Source organism: Mauremys reevesii, linkage group 4 (genome assembly GCF_016161935.1).
Source record: "Mauremys reevesii isolate NIE-2019 linkage group 4, ASM1616193v1, whole genome shotgun sequence".
NCBI classification, from domain to species: Eukaryota; Metazoa; Chordata; order Testudines; family Geoemydidae; genus Mauremys; species Mauremys reevesii.
In genome coordinates this window covers 6,832,492-6,848,450 of record NC_052626.1, presented here as the reverse complement: position 1 = coordinate 6,848,450, position 15,959 = coordinate 6,832,492, and the positions used below count along the sequence as shown (strand labels likewise).

General features: G+C 43.3%; 1 protein-coding gene across 1 annotated transcript in view; it reads left to right on the top strand.

The window, feature by feature from the left end:
• Nucleotides 1-2,350: 2,350 nt before the first annotated feature.
• Nucleotides 2,351-15,959, top strand: part of SOS2 (SOS Ras/Rho guanine nucleotide exchange factor 2) — an 82,923-nt gene continuing 69,314 nt past the window's right edge. The window contains exons 1-2 of the mRNA XM_039537344.1: nt 2,351-2,461; nt 14,162-14,287. Coding sequence (XP_039393278.1) covers nt 2,375-2,461; nt 14,162-14,287 — 213 coding nt within the window. The 5' untranslated portion in view covers nt 2,351-2,374. The remainder of the gene's footprint in view (nt 2,462-14,161; nt 14,288-15,959) is intronic.

Sequence of the window (15,959 nt, the reverse complement as noted above, 5' to 3'; positions counted from 1 at the left end):
ACAATCTGAAACTTTTTGGCACCTTTAGGACTTTCTTGCTAAATATCATTCATTTTCGATTGAAAATGAAAAAAAAACAAAAAACTGGAGCAGTCAAGATTTTCTGTGCTCCGGCTCTGCTCTAGCTCCAGGCAAAAACCTGCAGCTCCACTGCTCCGCGCTCCAGCTCCGCTCCAAAGCCCTGGTTGCGGGAATATGGAATCGGTCAACCCTACGCTCCGCTGATGCAGCAACTCATGGTGTTGGATGCCATCAGGTGGTCGAGGGATATCTACCTAGAACACATCAACAGACATCAGCCATACCAGGAGAGAGGAGCTGGAGTGCGGATGAGAAGCACAGTCAGGAAAGTAACTGAAATACTTCTCTTATGGATTGTATATTCATGTATGGACAACTTACTCTAAATCAGTGGTTCCCAAACTAGGGTTCACGAAATGTTACAGGGGGTTCTCAGGAAATATTCCCTAATGGCAGACAAAGCTGTCTCCAGCACCCCCAGGCAGCATGGGGCCAGCAACCCGGACTTCCAAGAGCTAAGCAGATCAAAGCAAGCATATCTATCACACTGAGACAAGGAGGAGTCCGATGGCACCTTAAAGGCTAACAGATTTATTTGGGCATAAGCTTTCATGGATAAAAAAAACTCACTTCTTCTGCCCAAATAAATCTGTTAATCTTTAAGGTGCCACCAGACTCCTTGTTGTTTTTGTGGATACAGACTAACACGGCTACCCCCTGATACTTATCTCACTGAGGAGATTTAAACTTCAGGACTCCTTATAAGAAATGGAAAGGGAGGTGGATATTTTTTGCTGTTTTTTAAATTAAATAGGCAGCTAGTATTGTTTTTAAAATGATTATGAAGAACAAGTTTAAGCTTTGTTGTAACGTGCGTTGCTTGCCTGGACTGCTCAAGACCTGAATGCTTGTGTAGGAGGAACTCTTCGAGTTGGCTTCTTAAATACCTTTGTGGTGTTTCACATCTGATATTCCTTGATGCAACATAGAACCTTGTCTTATAACAGGTTTATTCAAAGTGATACAGGCTACGAAAGTGAGATCTTGGAAGAATGTTGCTGTTTTCATAATGTAATAAAAATACTGTAATGATAAATAACATTTAATAATAAATAGCGTGTAATAAGCATGTCATAAAAAACAAATTTTATATTTCCAAGATCACTTCTTTTATAGTTTATTCTCAGGTAAAGGAAAAAATCCCTGGCAATATTCATTTTTAGGAGGGAGTTCGTGAGACTTGACATTTTAGTGAAAGGGGTTCAGAAGTTGTTAAAAGTTTGGGAACCACTGCCCTAAATTCTCACTTACTGAGGGACCATCTACACTCAGTGCTATATTTGCTTTCTACCACCAACACACTGTACAACTCTTCATGAGTGACGTACCCGAGTGTTCGGATTCTAATATCTAAACTGTATCATTAAATTTATCTAACTGTGGGTTATTGTGGATGATGTACTAATGCATCTGATGACTTTTAAAGCAAACTTTGTATTTGTGAAGAACCAGAGGGGTAGGCGTGTTAGTCTGGATCTGTAATCTCTAGTCTGGAGCTTGCCTCTCACGAGGTGGGCATTCACCCATGAAAATTACTGCCCAATACTTCTTTTGTCTTTGTGGAGAACCTAAGCACCCTACCCAAGTGTCCAGACACACTCTTCTTAACCTGGGTATTACATAATTTTTTAGCATTAGCTTTAAGAAAACGTTTAACTAGAGGAGGAAGAGCCTGGGCTGGATTTGACGGACACTGTGGGCTGCTTGTGCCTGAGAGATTTTGTGACTAGACAGGCCGGGCCGGGCGCGCTCTGGACACACAGGCAGCTGCTCCGGCGCTGCCCGGCGCGGTCCCTAGGGGGCGCAGTTGTCACGCTGACGGGGAGGGGGGTGCCGCGCGCCTGCGCAGTGCCGCGCCGGAGGGAGGTGCGGCGTGAGACGGCCGCGGCCCAGGCGGGCAGAGCGAGGTCGGGCAAGTGGCCGGGCCGAGGCAGCGGGGCCGGCAGCCCCTCCCCCGCCGGGAGCCCAGCCCCGGCCCCTCCGGATGTGATCGCTGGCCGGGCGGGGGGAGAGCGCCGCCCCCTGCCTGCGCAGCGCCCCCCCCCCCAGCGCGGCCTGCGGAGCCCGGCCCGCATGAGGAGCGGCCAGCGCCGGCCGGGCCGAGCCGAGGGCATGCGGGGGCCGCCTCCTGGCCCAGGCCGGCCTGTCCCCGCCGCGCGGCGCCGCCCCATGCCCCGGGCGCTGTAACCGGGGCTGCGCGCTGCGTTCCGGGGGCGGGAGGCCGGGCGGGCCCGGCGCGGAGCGGCGAGCCGGGCCCCACCGCCCCCGATGCGGGGGAGCCGCCGCCGGGGCCATGCAGCCGCCGCCGCAGCCCTACGAGTTCTTCAGCGAGGAGAACGGCCCCAAATGGCGGGGGCTCTTCGTGCCCGCGCTGCGCAAGGTCAGTCCGGCCGCCGGCTCCGGCGGGGTTCGGGGGGGTGACGGGCCTGGCGGGGCTCGGCTCGGGCCTCCGCTACCCCCCGCGCGCCCCCACCCTGTGTACAGCCCCTGTGCGCCCCCCCTCACCTCACCTCCCGCGCGCCCCCATCCTCCGCTACTCCCGCGCGCCCCACCCTGTGTACAGCCCCTGTGCGCCCCCTCACCTCATCCCCCGCGCCCCCACCCTGTGTACACTCCCTGTGCGCCCCCTTCACCTCCATCCCCTGTGCACCTCCCACCCTCTGCTACTCCCGCAGTCACTTACCCCCCCACGTCTCCTGTGCCCCCCACACGCCCCCTTCCTGTGTACATCCCCTCTGCACCCTTCCCCTCATTCCCTGTGCACCTCGATCCTCTGCATGCTCCCCTCCTGTGTACATCCCTGTGCATCTCCCTCATCTCATCCCTCACTCCATCCCCTGTGCACCTGCATCCTCCACTACCCCCTGCACTCACCCCCCCACGTCTCCTCTACACCCTGCACACCCCCTTCCTGTGTACATCCCCTGTGCACCCCCACCTCATCCCTGCTACCCCCCTCACTTCATCCCCCTGTGCATCCCCCTCACATCATCCCTCACTACACCCCTGAGACTGCATCCACTGTGCACCTCACCTCATCCCCTGTGCACCTTCATACTCCCATACCCCTCGCATGCCTCCTTCCTGTGTACATCTCCTGTGCACCCCTCACCTCATCCCTGCTGCACCCCTCACTTCATCCCCCTGTGCACCTCCATCCTCCGCTACCCCCCTGTGCACCCCCATCCTTTGTACATCACCTGTGCACCCCCTCACCTCATCCCTCACTCCATCCTGTGCACCTCCATCCTCCACTACCCCCAGCACGCACTTACCCCAACTTGTCTCCTGTACACCCCGCTTTACCCCCACCACCCCGATTGCATCCCCTATGCACTTCCCACCTCATCCCCACTACACCCCCACCTAATCCCGTGTACCCTCATCCCCGCTACACCCCTCATCTCATCCCCTCTGCACCTCTCACCTTATTCTGTGCACCTTCATTCCCTCTGCACCTCCCACCTCATCCCCACTACACCCCTCACCACATCCTCTGTGCACCCTCATCCATGCTATACCAGTCATCTCCTCCCCTGTGTCTCCTATCCCCACTACAGCCCTCAACACATCCTCTGTGCACCTCCGTCTCCTCTAACGCATCCCTTCTGAACCCCCCCACCATGTCTACATCCCCGCTACATCACCTATCACATCCACACCCCTTTGCACCTCCTCCCACTACGTTCCCTCCCCCAATCCTGGTGCAGCCCCACCATGTCCCTGTCCTCTCATCCCCCTCCCTAGTGTACCCCCCACCTACCAGCCCTCCACTAATAATACATCCAGCCATCCCCTGTACACCCCACCACCACATCCACACCCATCCACCCCCTATGTGCACACCAGCCAGCCAACTGCTATACACCACGTCTACCCATCTTCTATATACCCTCCACCACATATGCATCTACCTACCCACTATATACTTCCACTCCCTATACTCCCCCCGCCTACCCAGCCCTGTGCATGCACATTCAGCCATCCCCGAGACACCCGGTCCACCTACTGAGCCTACATTCGGTCCACCCCCTATGCCCACAGCCTTCTCCTCCTAATGCCCCTGTCCCCACCATGCATTCCTCAGCTCCATCTAATAGGTTCAATAATGTGCTCAACAGACTGTCATAGTAGGGGCATCCATTACATAACTGTCTCCTTCCTGCCCCACACACCCCAGCGATCCAGTATGTTTCCTAAAGCCGCTGTCCCCACTTTACATCTAGTGCCTCTCTGTAAAAGATGCTGTTGGGTACTGCTGTGTGCATGCTAGACATTGAGGGGCCTAGGCAGGAGCATTCTGTCCCTGTGCTCCTCCCCACAGCACACTCTTGAATTTGGCTGCTGTGCTCATCCATGGGAGACTCCTCACTGTGCTACCGAGTTGTCTCCAAAACACCTTGTGTGAGCGGGCAGCCCACACATATACCATAATACCCTCCCAAAACAGACTGTTATGAACAGTTGTCTATGAGATTCTGATTGGCTTACTGAGCTGCCCCTCGCCTACCTATCTCCTTCCTCCCAAAGCCAGACTGCTTTACAGAATTGTGTGAAAGACTGTTAAAGGGTACATCCTGTACCCCAATACCCGTCCCAAACCAGGCTTTTTCACTGACTGTCTTACTAGTGTCTCTAACATACCCTGATGGAGATGGTCCTCCCCTACAAAAACGTGTGTGTGTTTGAGAAGAAAACAGCTGCTCCTGGCTATGTAGATTGTGTATGTTTGTGAGAAACAACTGCCCCAGTGCATAAATGGGAGAGAAGCTGTGTATGGGAAACTGCTTTAATTGTAAGTTTCTTGGGGAGGGGTCTGTCATTTGGATAGGAGTTTATGTAGTGCCTAGTACAGGGGTAGGCAACCTATGGCACATGTGCCATAGGCAGTACGCAAGCTGATTTTCAGTTGCACTTATACTGCCCAGGTCCTGGCCACCGGTCTGGGGGCCTCTGCATTTTAATTTAAATTTAAATGAAGCTGCTTAAACATTTTAAAAACCTTACTTATATAACTAAACTATTGTTGTATGTAAAGTATTATGGACTTCTAGAAAGACCTTCTAAAAATGTTAATTAAAATATATTACTGGCATGCGAAACCTTAAATGAGAGTGAATAAATGAAGACTCGGCACACCGCTTCTGAAAGGTTGCTGACCTCTGGCCTAGCACAATGGGGTCCTGGTCTAGGATTGGCATCCGTAGGCACTATCATACAAATAATTAATCGTAATAATTAGAGAGATGCTAGTGTGTGTTTCAAGGAAGGAAGGAGAGACTGTGTTTCTTTTTTCCAAAAGCAGTTTTAAGAGTGACATCAGATTGGTAGACTACGTAGATGTGGGATACACACCCTTCGCCTCTTGTGTATATCTGGGGTGGTGTTTCTCGTTATCAAAGGCCACCGAACTCAACTAAATGCTCTTGTGGCCGACCTAAAGAGAGCGTCTTGTCTGTAGTAAGAATCCTGGATGCTTTGCTTTTCGCCCCTGAATTTCCTCTTTGGGTCAGTCAGAAGTTTAGAGCATGCCACGCTGCCCAGCTTCTACCCCCAGATGCTTGCCAGGAGTTTAAAGCATGCAGCATCTCTCCATGCATGTTGTTCTTTCTGTATCTCTCCAGTTCCCGGATTACACTTAAAGATGATAAACCTCTATCCCTTCCCCCTGGATGAAAATGACTTATGGTGTAGCTTTACCAGTTTGATCCAAAAGGATAGGATGTATTTTAATTTCAAATTTCGTTAAGTTTTGGGATCCTAAAACAAAAAATATTGATACAGTCTCTAGTCCGTTAATGTTATTGTTGCCAATTTACTGCTATAAACTTGGTTTTGTTATGAGGAAACAGAACTGGTATTTGAATTTCTCTAAAAAAGAGAATTTGTGTGAATTTTTGTAAAAGATTCTTAGCTGCTTATGGAGACACCCACCCCCCCGGTCAAAGTTCCTTGTCTGGAGTACCCACCCTTAATATGAAGCAATCCTATTGTAATGTGCATTTGTTTAATAAGTATGAAATGTCAAAGAGTCAAAGTAAAATTGTACCAGTGTTCCAATTATTGTAATCCCAGACAGGATATTAAGGGGCAATGTCAGGTTTAAAACCACAGCAGTGAAGGTGTTTACAGTTTTAAATTTTTCTTTTTTAATGTGTCACTGTGCTGTTTACACATTGAACTTATTTCACTTTAGACTATGAAAACAGACAGCTTTGTAGTTCTGCCGGGCTTGGGTTCCAAATACTTAAAGGGAAGTTGTTTTGTTTTGTTTGTTTTGTTTTAAAAAAAAAGCTTCCACTGAAACTAAATGCAAATGCATTAAAACATTTGTTGGTCTCAAAAGAAGCTGTCAAGGGGGATAAAAATTGAAAATTTAAAAAAAAATCACAACCTGGATCTTTTATGTGAATACATTTTTCTTAAAAATAAATCTGTTTAAAATTTGAAATTATGACTATGTTAAGGCCTAAATCTATTAATAAATTTAAATTAAAAAAAATAGTACATGTTCGCTGTTGGAGTTTTAAAGACAGTCAAACCACTGAACTGGTGGAAGTCCTTGGCTAATTGCATGGAACCAGAGTTTATTGAAGCGCTAAGCCAACCTTTGACAGCACTAGCACTAGCCTCTTCAGCAAGTGTAGAGAGAATATTTTCTTCATTTCAGTTTATTAATCAAGTTCATATCAATTACTAGTTCGTTCAAAGTTGAAAAAGCAGGAAAGCTTGTTTTTCTCTTCCCATCTATGAATAAAAATAAGCTGAGAGAGAAAGAAATCTTATTAGATCTTTTAGAACTAGTAGGATATTGTGACCAGAAACAATCAGTAAAATTCACTAGCAAAAGATATTTTCTTTGCTTAATGTATCAGTTAGTTTTAAATGCAAAATACGTTTTGATAAACATTTTTCTTACATATCAGCACATTTAAGGTAGTTTTATTTAAACAATTGTAAATATTTTGTGCATTTTATTTGAATTCCAGTTTCCATCCACATGCAGCTTGAAACAAATCATAAATAAAAAATTATCTAGGAAATAAATGTTCACCATTTTCTAACATAAACAAATGTTAAAAATCAAGATTTGAATAAATGTGTGTTAAATTATATCATTGTTTAAATGTATAGAGAGGTAGTGTAGCAAACAGTACAAAATTATGTCTACCAATGAGTATCTACCTTTCTTTAGGAAAACAATTGATGTACAAATGCAAAACAAGATTAAAATAAATAAAGGTTTCCAGCATGCTGATTTCAGTTATAACAATCTTAAGTGTTACTTTTAATAAGTAAAACATTTCAAAGAGAAGTGTGTTCTTTCTTTAAAAAAAAGAACAGGAGTACTTGTGACATATTAGAGACTAACAAATTTATTTGAGCATAAGCTTTCGTGGGCTACAGCTCACTTCTTCGGATGCATAGACTGGAACATTCAGCCAGAAGATATTTATATATACAGAGAACATGAAAAGGTGGAAGTAGCCATACCATCTGTAAGAGGCCAGTTGGTATGGCTACTTCCACCTTTTCATGCTCTCTGTATGTATAAATATCTTCTTGCTGTATGTTCCAGTCTATGCATCCGATGAAGTGAGAAGGGAGCTTACCGCAGGTCCTGTCAGATTTATTTGGACATAACCTTTTGTGGGTAAAAAACCCCACTTCTTCATGCATCTTGAAGAAGTGGGTTTTTACCCATGAAAGCTTATGCCCAAATAAATCTGTTAGTCTTTAAGATGCCGCCGGTCTCCTTGTTTTTGTGGATACAGACTAAGATGGCTACCCCCTGATACTTGACACCCTCCTTTCTTGTCATTCTCACAGGTTTCTTACCGTGTCACCTGCCATAGTGCCCCAAATTCCCTCCTGGCTTCTCTTTCTCCCACTGTCACCCTCTCCTTCATTCTCCGTAATCTCACATCTCTCTGTCTCCCTCTCTTCCTCATAGTACAAGCATGCCCTAGTCTCTCTCATTCTGGAAACTATGTCCTTTGACCCCCCCACTGTGGGCCTGTTGTAACTACCACCCTAACTTCCTTTGTCTCCAGATACATCAAGTGAGCCGTTTACAGTCATTGCCTTGAGTTCTGCCCTTCTGGTCTGGCTTCCACCCTGGCTTCACCCTTCACTCCATTAATACCACATTCATCAAAATCACTAATGACCTCATCCTTGGCATAACTCAGAGCCTCTACTTCAGTGGGTCTCAAACTTTTTTACTGGTGACTTCTTTCACAACTCAAGCCTCTGAATGCACCCCCCCCCAATAAATTAAACATACTTTTTAATATATTTAACACCAATATAAATGTTGGAGGCAAGTGGGGTTTGGGGTGCAGGTTGACAGCTCGCGACCCCCCCATGTGATGACCTCACGACCCCCTGAGGGGTCCTGACTCCTAGTTCGAGAACCCTGTTCTACTTCATCCTTAGTCTCCTCGCTCTCCCAGTAGTGTTTGACACTATTTCCTTTCCAGCCATGCCACTCACTTCTTTGTAACCCTTCACTGGCTTCCCTTTCTTCACTGCATCACGTTCAAATTTTTTGTGGTTGTATTAAGGCAGTATGTAACTCTGCTTTCCCCTGCTTATCCACTATTGTTTCTTATTACATAGTTTCTTATTACATCCCCTGCCTCTGTGCCCTTTGCTCTATCAGTCATTATAACCTCCAACCTGCTGTGTGTGCTTGTCTCATAACGCTCTGCTACCTTCTATACTTTATGCATGGAATGCCCTTTCTAAACTGGTTTGCAAAGCACTACTCTCATTTAAATCCCTTTTGAAGACCCACTTCTTCTACAGCATCCACAGAAAACTACCTGACTACTTATTTATTTAATCTATTTTCTGAGTGAATTGTTCATTTGTGTCAGGGAAGGGGTCAGATATTGGGAGGGAGGAGCTTGAATATGCTGGATTTGGAGTTAAGGATTGCTGTTTGGGAAGCAGAGTGGGTTGAATGGTGGCGGGAGGAACATGCAACTCTGTATGTTGTTTCTCTCCCTCCTATTTATGTTTAGATTGGAACAGGGTCTGTACCTAGAACAGTTTGGCACTACCATAGTTTATAAGACCTTAATTCTTTTCACATTTCTGGAGGTTTACTTTTCTAGCCACTCTTAAGGTGCATGACTTATGTTCAGTGTCTTCTGGATCCTCTATTTAATGGAATACAATCAGCTGAAAAAATCACAGATATGTTTGATGACTATATTTACAGGTAACACCTAAGATTGCTATAACTGAAATAATTTGGTGGATTTTTTTTTCTGTATCTTCAGTTTGCATCTGACAGAACTTTATGGTCATTATCATTTAATTGCAATAGGGCCCAAATTCTCAGTCAGGATCCAGGGTTACAAATGTATAGGGAAGCACATTGCCTGTCATATAGATCTTATGATCAGAGGCTCTGATCCCTCAAGCTGATAAGTTCAGGTGGGCCTCTGCGCTTATATGAAGCTCAGTTGACTACAGTAGGATTTTGTGGGTACATAAAACGCTGTCCATGTGGATCCAGTTTGCAGGCTTGAGGCTTAATTTAAGATGTGGCATAAACAAGTGAGTATGAAAAACAATTGGAGGGCAGACAAGGGCATCAGTAATAAGATTATGTACAGTCTATGTAACTGCGCAGCTATATGGTTCCAGAACTTTTAAGTGAGCTTGGGACTGTGGCAGGGGAGAAGCCAGGAGAGCTGTTGGTGAATGATGGATTACAAAACACAGGCAGAAGATGAGCGGGTAAAGGAAAAGTGGCATGTGCATTAGGGAAAGAGGCATGCCACTATTTGGGGAAATGAGTCCATGACATTAACAATGAAAGTCTTGGAGAACAGTCTGGGAGGAGGTGAATCCCAATGAGGAAGGAGTGGTCATGCCTGGTTGCCCTAGTTCCTCCAGAGCTGCAATACCAGTAGTCTGGGGAGTCAGTTTCCTTAAACCCTACAGAGTCAGCTACCATTCATGCTACAGCTACACAGGATTTTATAACTAATTAGAACCACAATCAACCTAAGTGGTAATAAGTTATACAGCTTGGCTTGTAGCCATATAGCAGATTTTCTGCCCTCACGGTGTTTGCATTCACACCTAGCACTCTACCTAATTGTGTTTGTTGGAATGATTTCTGGGACTCTGTTCCATGGTGACTCAGTCTCTGCACCACATTCTATGGATATTTTTAAAAATCTACACAGTGTGAAAATGTGGGATCTGTGTCTGAATGCAGTGTAGTTGTAGAGATTTGAAAAAGAGCTCTTGTGTGGCTCAAAAGCTTGTCTCTCTTACCAGCAGAAGTTGGTCCAATACAAGATATTATCTCACCCACCGTGTGTCTTGGATGTCTGCCTGCACAGTTATAAGCTGAAGGAGGAGTAGACTTACTTATGGGGTACAGTTAGTATGGTTAAGGGTTCCTGTTCATGCAGTGTAATACTTCTATGCATAGCTACTTGCAGGAATCAAACTGTGTCAGACTAGGCAGGTAAGAGGGTTGGCATACTGTTAAGATTCTCCTGTTAACTAACTGACCATATGTTTTGTGGATATTAACTGTGTTTTTAGCTAACCTTGTCTCAAGCCATTTAAAGACATTTAAAAATGAATTTTAAAAATTGTTGTATAGGCAGATCATCTGTTACTTAATGTTTTTTTTTGCTGAAAGGCCTCTTACACATGTTAACAGGGGAGCAGCAAAATAGTTAAATTTTGTAAAGGGACATTTTCTTTAAAAGGTGCTGGGTTAGAAACTGCATTTAAAAATTAGCATTGTCACGTACCAAAAAAAAATCAAGTTGACAATGTCTTTAACTCATTTATATACCTAACTCTGTAACTCTCCAACTCTCCTTTTTAGTTGGCTATTAGGAGTGACCATTTTCCAGCTAAACTGGGCAACTGGTGTGTTGAGACTTGTTAGACCTTGTTCAGTGAAAGACAATTACTAATATGGCAGCACCTGGCTACTTTATTCCCCTCACCTCCAGGTGATTAAGTTTAAATCACCTGGAGAGAGATGCATTATGGGTTGGGAGGTAGAGTTTCCTGTACATTAAAGGGCACCATTATCTTTTTTTTCCTTATGAAGAGATGGGAAAACACATTCTAAAAATAGAGAGTGCGAATGAATCTGCTTTAGAGCTCTGTTTCCTGGGTTTTAACATTTTGGTATCAGGCAGCTCAAGAGCTTCTTTTATTGGCAGTGATTTATTTATTTTTGACTTGTACACAGTGCATGGAAATACTGACTAGTGTTGGCAAGAACTTATGCTGCTTGATCTAGTAAATATGTAACCTGAATATTTTAATCACTCTGCTTGCTCCCAAATTTATAAAGTCTGTTCTTGAAGTTAATCAATAAGCATTAAAGTAGCACTGCAAAGTTTTAGTCACCCACTTATTAAATAAGTGAAATACCATTCGTTTCTAAATTGTAATCAGTCACTATCGGAAGAGGTGCGTAAGTAGAATTTCTGTGCCTGATCTGGTAAACTTTTATGACAATCTTGCAAGGCTATAAATTTAACAAAGGTGTTTTATTTAAATATTCTTCCATAAATCTGGCAGGTTTGTGAACTTTTTGCCATTGTACTAACCTGTTTGTGGTAGGCATTCTTTTCCCTTTGAAACAGGAAAATTACTGTATATCTCTAGTAGCTCAGGTAAACAGAGGGACACAATTTTCTGAAAAAGCCAAGTGATTGTTTGAATGCAAATAAAGAAGTGGGATATTTCAATCTAGCCCTCCAAGAACATAAATTCATATTTTTGGCATTATTTCTTTATAAAACAAGTGTGTTTGATATTGGATCTTTAGATATCATTTTTTAGTTTATAAACAATAAACTCTTGTTTTGTTTGTTTTTCTTACGACAGTGCTACTTTTTTTTGTCAGTCATATGTTAGTTTTAGAAAGGGAGCCTTGTATCAAGTGGTTATGGACCTTGTCTTGCCAGACCTTGTTGTGATGTGAAATATATCTAGGCAGTGCAAACAAAATACAGGCTCATTTTATTAATCCAGGCTAAAAAGAAAATTATTTTCAATTCTTCTTTTACTCTTAGTAGTTTTCTTAAATTTTGTTGTTATTTTTAGAGGCAATTGTTGCCTCTTGCTTCTATATTCAGGATTTAATTGGACACAATCCCAAAAGAGAAACTCAGTTTGTCCCTAATCTTGATACCATCAGTTTCATCCTTGGAATTAAGTGCACCATGATTTTCTCTGAGGTGACTTTTTTCCCAAGCATTTAGCAGCAGAAATGTTAGTGTCATTTAGAAGGAATTTTGAAGCTTTGCTTCATCTAGGCAGTTTCCCATTTCCTTGATTTACTTCTCCAGAGTAATCTTTGCGTGGTGTAATGACCTATCAGGAAGTTCTGTAGCAATCCTTTCCTAGCTAGTGCTCCCACCATGGATGCAGTGAAAATCTTAACCAGAACCCTGGCAATCCATGGGACAGCCTGTCGGTAACTAGAAACTACTCCCTTGGAAAGGAAATACCCATGTGAAGCAGGTGCTGGACTCACTTAAATTTGCAAGTGATAAACTCTTGAGGTGGCATTAGAAGGGGAAAGAAAACTGTTCAAGAACACCCTCTGAAAAAGAAAAGCATGGACTTCCAGTCCAAGAAAGGACTTCAGGCCAGGCTCAAGGTATATCTGTTTTTTCATCCCTACTCTTGGAAACTTCCGAGAAGGGAATCATCCTGCACCAAGGATAGGCAGTAGAATAGCCACGCATACTAATCTCACCCTCCCCTCCATGTGACTCAAGGGACTCTGCTCTGAGTCCCCCAGACCTAGAGGGAAGGGACAAGATCCCCTGCTTCTCTGATAACATCTGCTCAGAAGTCTTATTCCAGGGTGTAGCCAAGTGACTCACTACCTGATGCGCCACCTGTGATGTTGCGGGGGGGTTTCTCTAGGCTAGCTGCCCAGGTCTGCTGGTGGATCCCTTTTGCCTTGTGACTCCCTCTCCTCCTTAATTTAGCCCTGTTCTTGGTGTCCTTTTTGGGGGCAGAGATAAGGTTGCATGGTGTGGGGAAGTGTCACTTCAAGTCATCATTTCCCAGTTATCCAACAGTGTTATCCATTATCAGATGTGTACCCAGTCCTTCTCCTTTATGACAAGGCCTTTTTGTCTCATTATTTATATAGGTTTTGATATCACATTCATCACTGTAGTATCTGAGCCATAGGTGCCAATTCTGTGGATGCTCTGGGGCTAGAGCACCCATGGGGGAAAAATGGTGTGTGCAGAGCCCATCAACTCCTCCCCATCCCCTCCAGCGCCTATGACTATGCTAGGCAAAAGGTTGGGGTTAGCTACTCTCAATTTGTGCCTAATCTAGACAAGTGCAGTAACACTCATTTATTCTCTTGCTCATCCATGCACACTTCACACCAATCTCTTCTCCTCTCACAAATACACACCTCACATTTGTTTTTCTCACATACCGGACAGCAATTCACTAGCTGCTTCACCCCCTCAGCTCTGACATATCTTGTCACCCAACCCATTCTCAAATCCACTCACCCCTGGCCTTTTCTCCAAGTAATTAATTCTGTTCCCTGTCAAATTCATCAGTTCTCTTTTCTCACCATCCCAGCTCCTCAGTTCTCTTTCTCCAGTCTATTAATTCTATCTCTGCCCCCCCCCCAAAAAACCCAACAACAACCCCTAATCAATACTGCTATTTTTAATGGAGGCCGTTGCAGCTCTTCCTTCACTCATTCTGATGCTGAACCTGTGGTAGGGTAAGGGGATCTTACCTCTACAGTGGCTTTCTTACTGTTCATGCAGCTGTGCCATCAGTCTGCTTTTGAGTCACATTTTTAAAGTCTTCTTTGCAGGTATATTTAGTTTTATCATTAAATGAAAGCTTGATAATGGCTTGAGTTGATGCCTTTATATGTACTACAGAGGAAAGCTTTCTCCTCACCCCATGTGCATGGGAATTTGCAAGACTATAAAATATGTAGTCTTTTTAATCTGTTTTTGCTACCATATGCTCCTCCATACATCCTTCAATGCAGCTTCTGACTGAATAAAATAATTCTGTTGTGCAGGTTCAGCAACAGGTTCATCCCAGTTTTTCAGCAAAAGAAGATTCCCTCTATTATATTGAAGAGTTGATACTTCAGCTGCTAAACAAACTATGCATTGCACAGCCACGGACTGTCCAAGATGTTGAGGTGAGAATGGCAAAGCTTTTTTAACTAATACTGGAAAACAGGTGCTTGCTTACAAAATGACTGTACTAAACTATTGTAAGTAATCTAATGTTAATTTTTAACAAGGTAGAATATAAATAGGGAATTTTTCTTAAAGATAGTGTTCTGCTTTCAAAAATGGAGTTTAATATGAGCTGCAATTAGTTTCTATTCAGAAGTTTCATAACTATCTGTAATATTTAAAACAAAATATATTGTGGTTTTAACAAGCGCAGAACAGCATAGCTAGCTGCGAATGCTTTGTATTGCTTTAGTTAAAATAGACCTTGAACTTTAGAATTAAAGCTTGGAGGGATTTAATCTTTCTTTTTAGTTAAGCCACAAAAGCAAAATGTAAACATTTTAATGTAATGAATTTAAACTGCCGATTTAGGTCCTGATCTTGCAACTGATAGTGAATGGGCAGGTTGCTGTTAGTGTATGGAAATATGTTGAACTCAGTGAGGCTCTGTATTTTTGCAGCTGTCTCTGCACTGTCAGTTACAGAATTGGGGCCTTAATGGGCCGCACTTTTTAATAGACACATCCAGAGTTATGTCGTAGTTTTAAATAGCTGCTGTCTTTCACATTAGAAAACTTGACTTTCTTAAAAAAAAAAAAAAAAAAAAAGTGTGTGTTTGGAGGGGGGGTCAGCCTGATTGGCTTTGTAGAATATTAGACAAATTATAGCTATGTGTGTAAGGCACTTTCAGTCCACTACAAGGTGATGGTCTCATCTAACGTTCTACAGATTTGTTACAGAAATGAATCATTTGTGAGTACTTATAAAAATGTAAAACATGTTTATTTACAAAATTGATTGCCTGGAGGGTTTGAGGTTCTTATTGTGTGTAGTGTTTTTAAATACATTACTTGACATTGAGTCAATTGATTAATTGTTAATATTGGTTTATGATTGTTGTATATTGTTGTTGTACAAAGATTTGTATAAAGCTAAATAAACTTATTTTGTATATGTCCCTTAATAACCCTTGTTACTTCTAGCTCCCACCAACAGAGTCTGGATTTAAACTTTATATGTAGAGGTGAAAAGCTCTGTGTTCTATCTCCAGTCCCCAAGCTATCCAGTCCTCTAGAATATAGAGCAATGCTTTGCCAGGTCAGAGACTGTCACCTGCTCACCAACCCTGTAATTTCTGTCTTCTAATACCACAAAAGGAATGATAAAATAAATGTGTGTGTGTATTAATTTCCTATTGGGTGTAATTATACTCCACTTGTATGAGCTAAAGATTTTAGGTATGTATTTTATTAAACAATTACACCAGTATAGATTTAAGTAAGAAACTTTATGCCTATAAGATAAGATTCCCAAGTCCTCACGCATTGTTTCTTAGAGAAAAGAGAGATGCTAATCTTTTATAAAACTGCCAATACTTTTATCTGAGCAAAGAGATATCTCAGCACATAAGATTTTAGCTATAACCGGGTTTTAGTTTTAGTCATATCTTTTAAAAAATACTGGTTTTTTTAGGTAGTGAAATAATATTGATAAAAGCACTTAGTAATGTAACCTACTTAGACTTGATTATTTCATTAAAAATGAGGAAGTATGTTTAAAGAGTAACTGCAAGTTCCCAAAAACAGTGGTACACCTTGAAGGTCAACAGACTTAAACTCTGCCAGACGAATG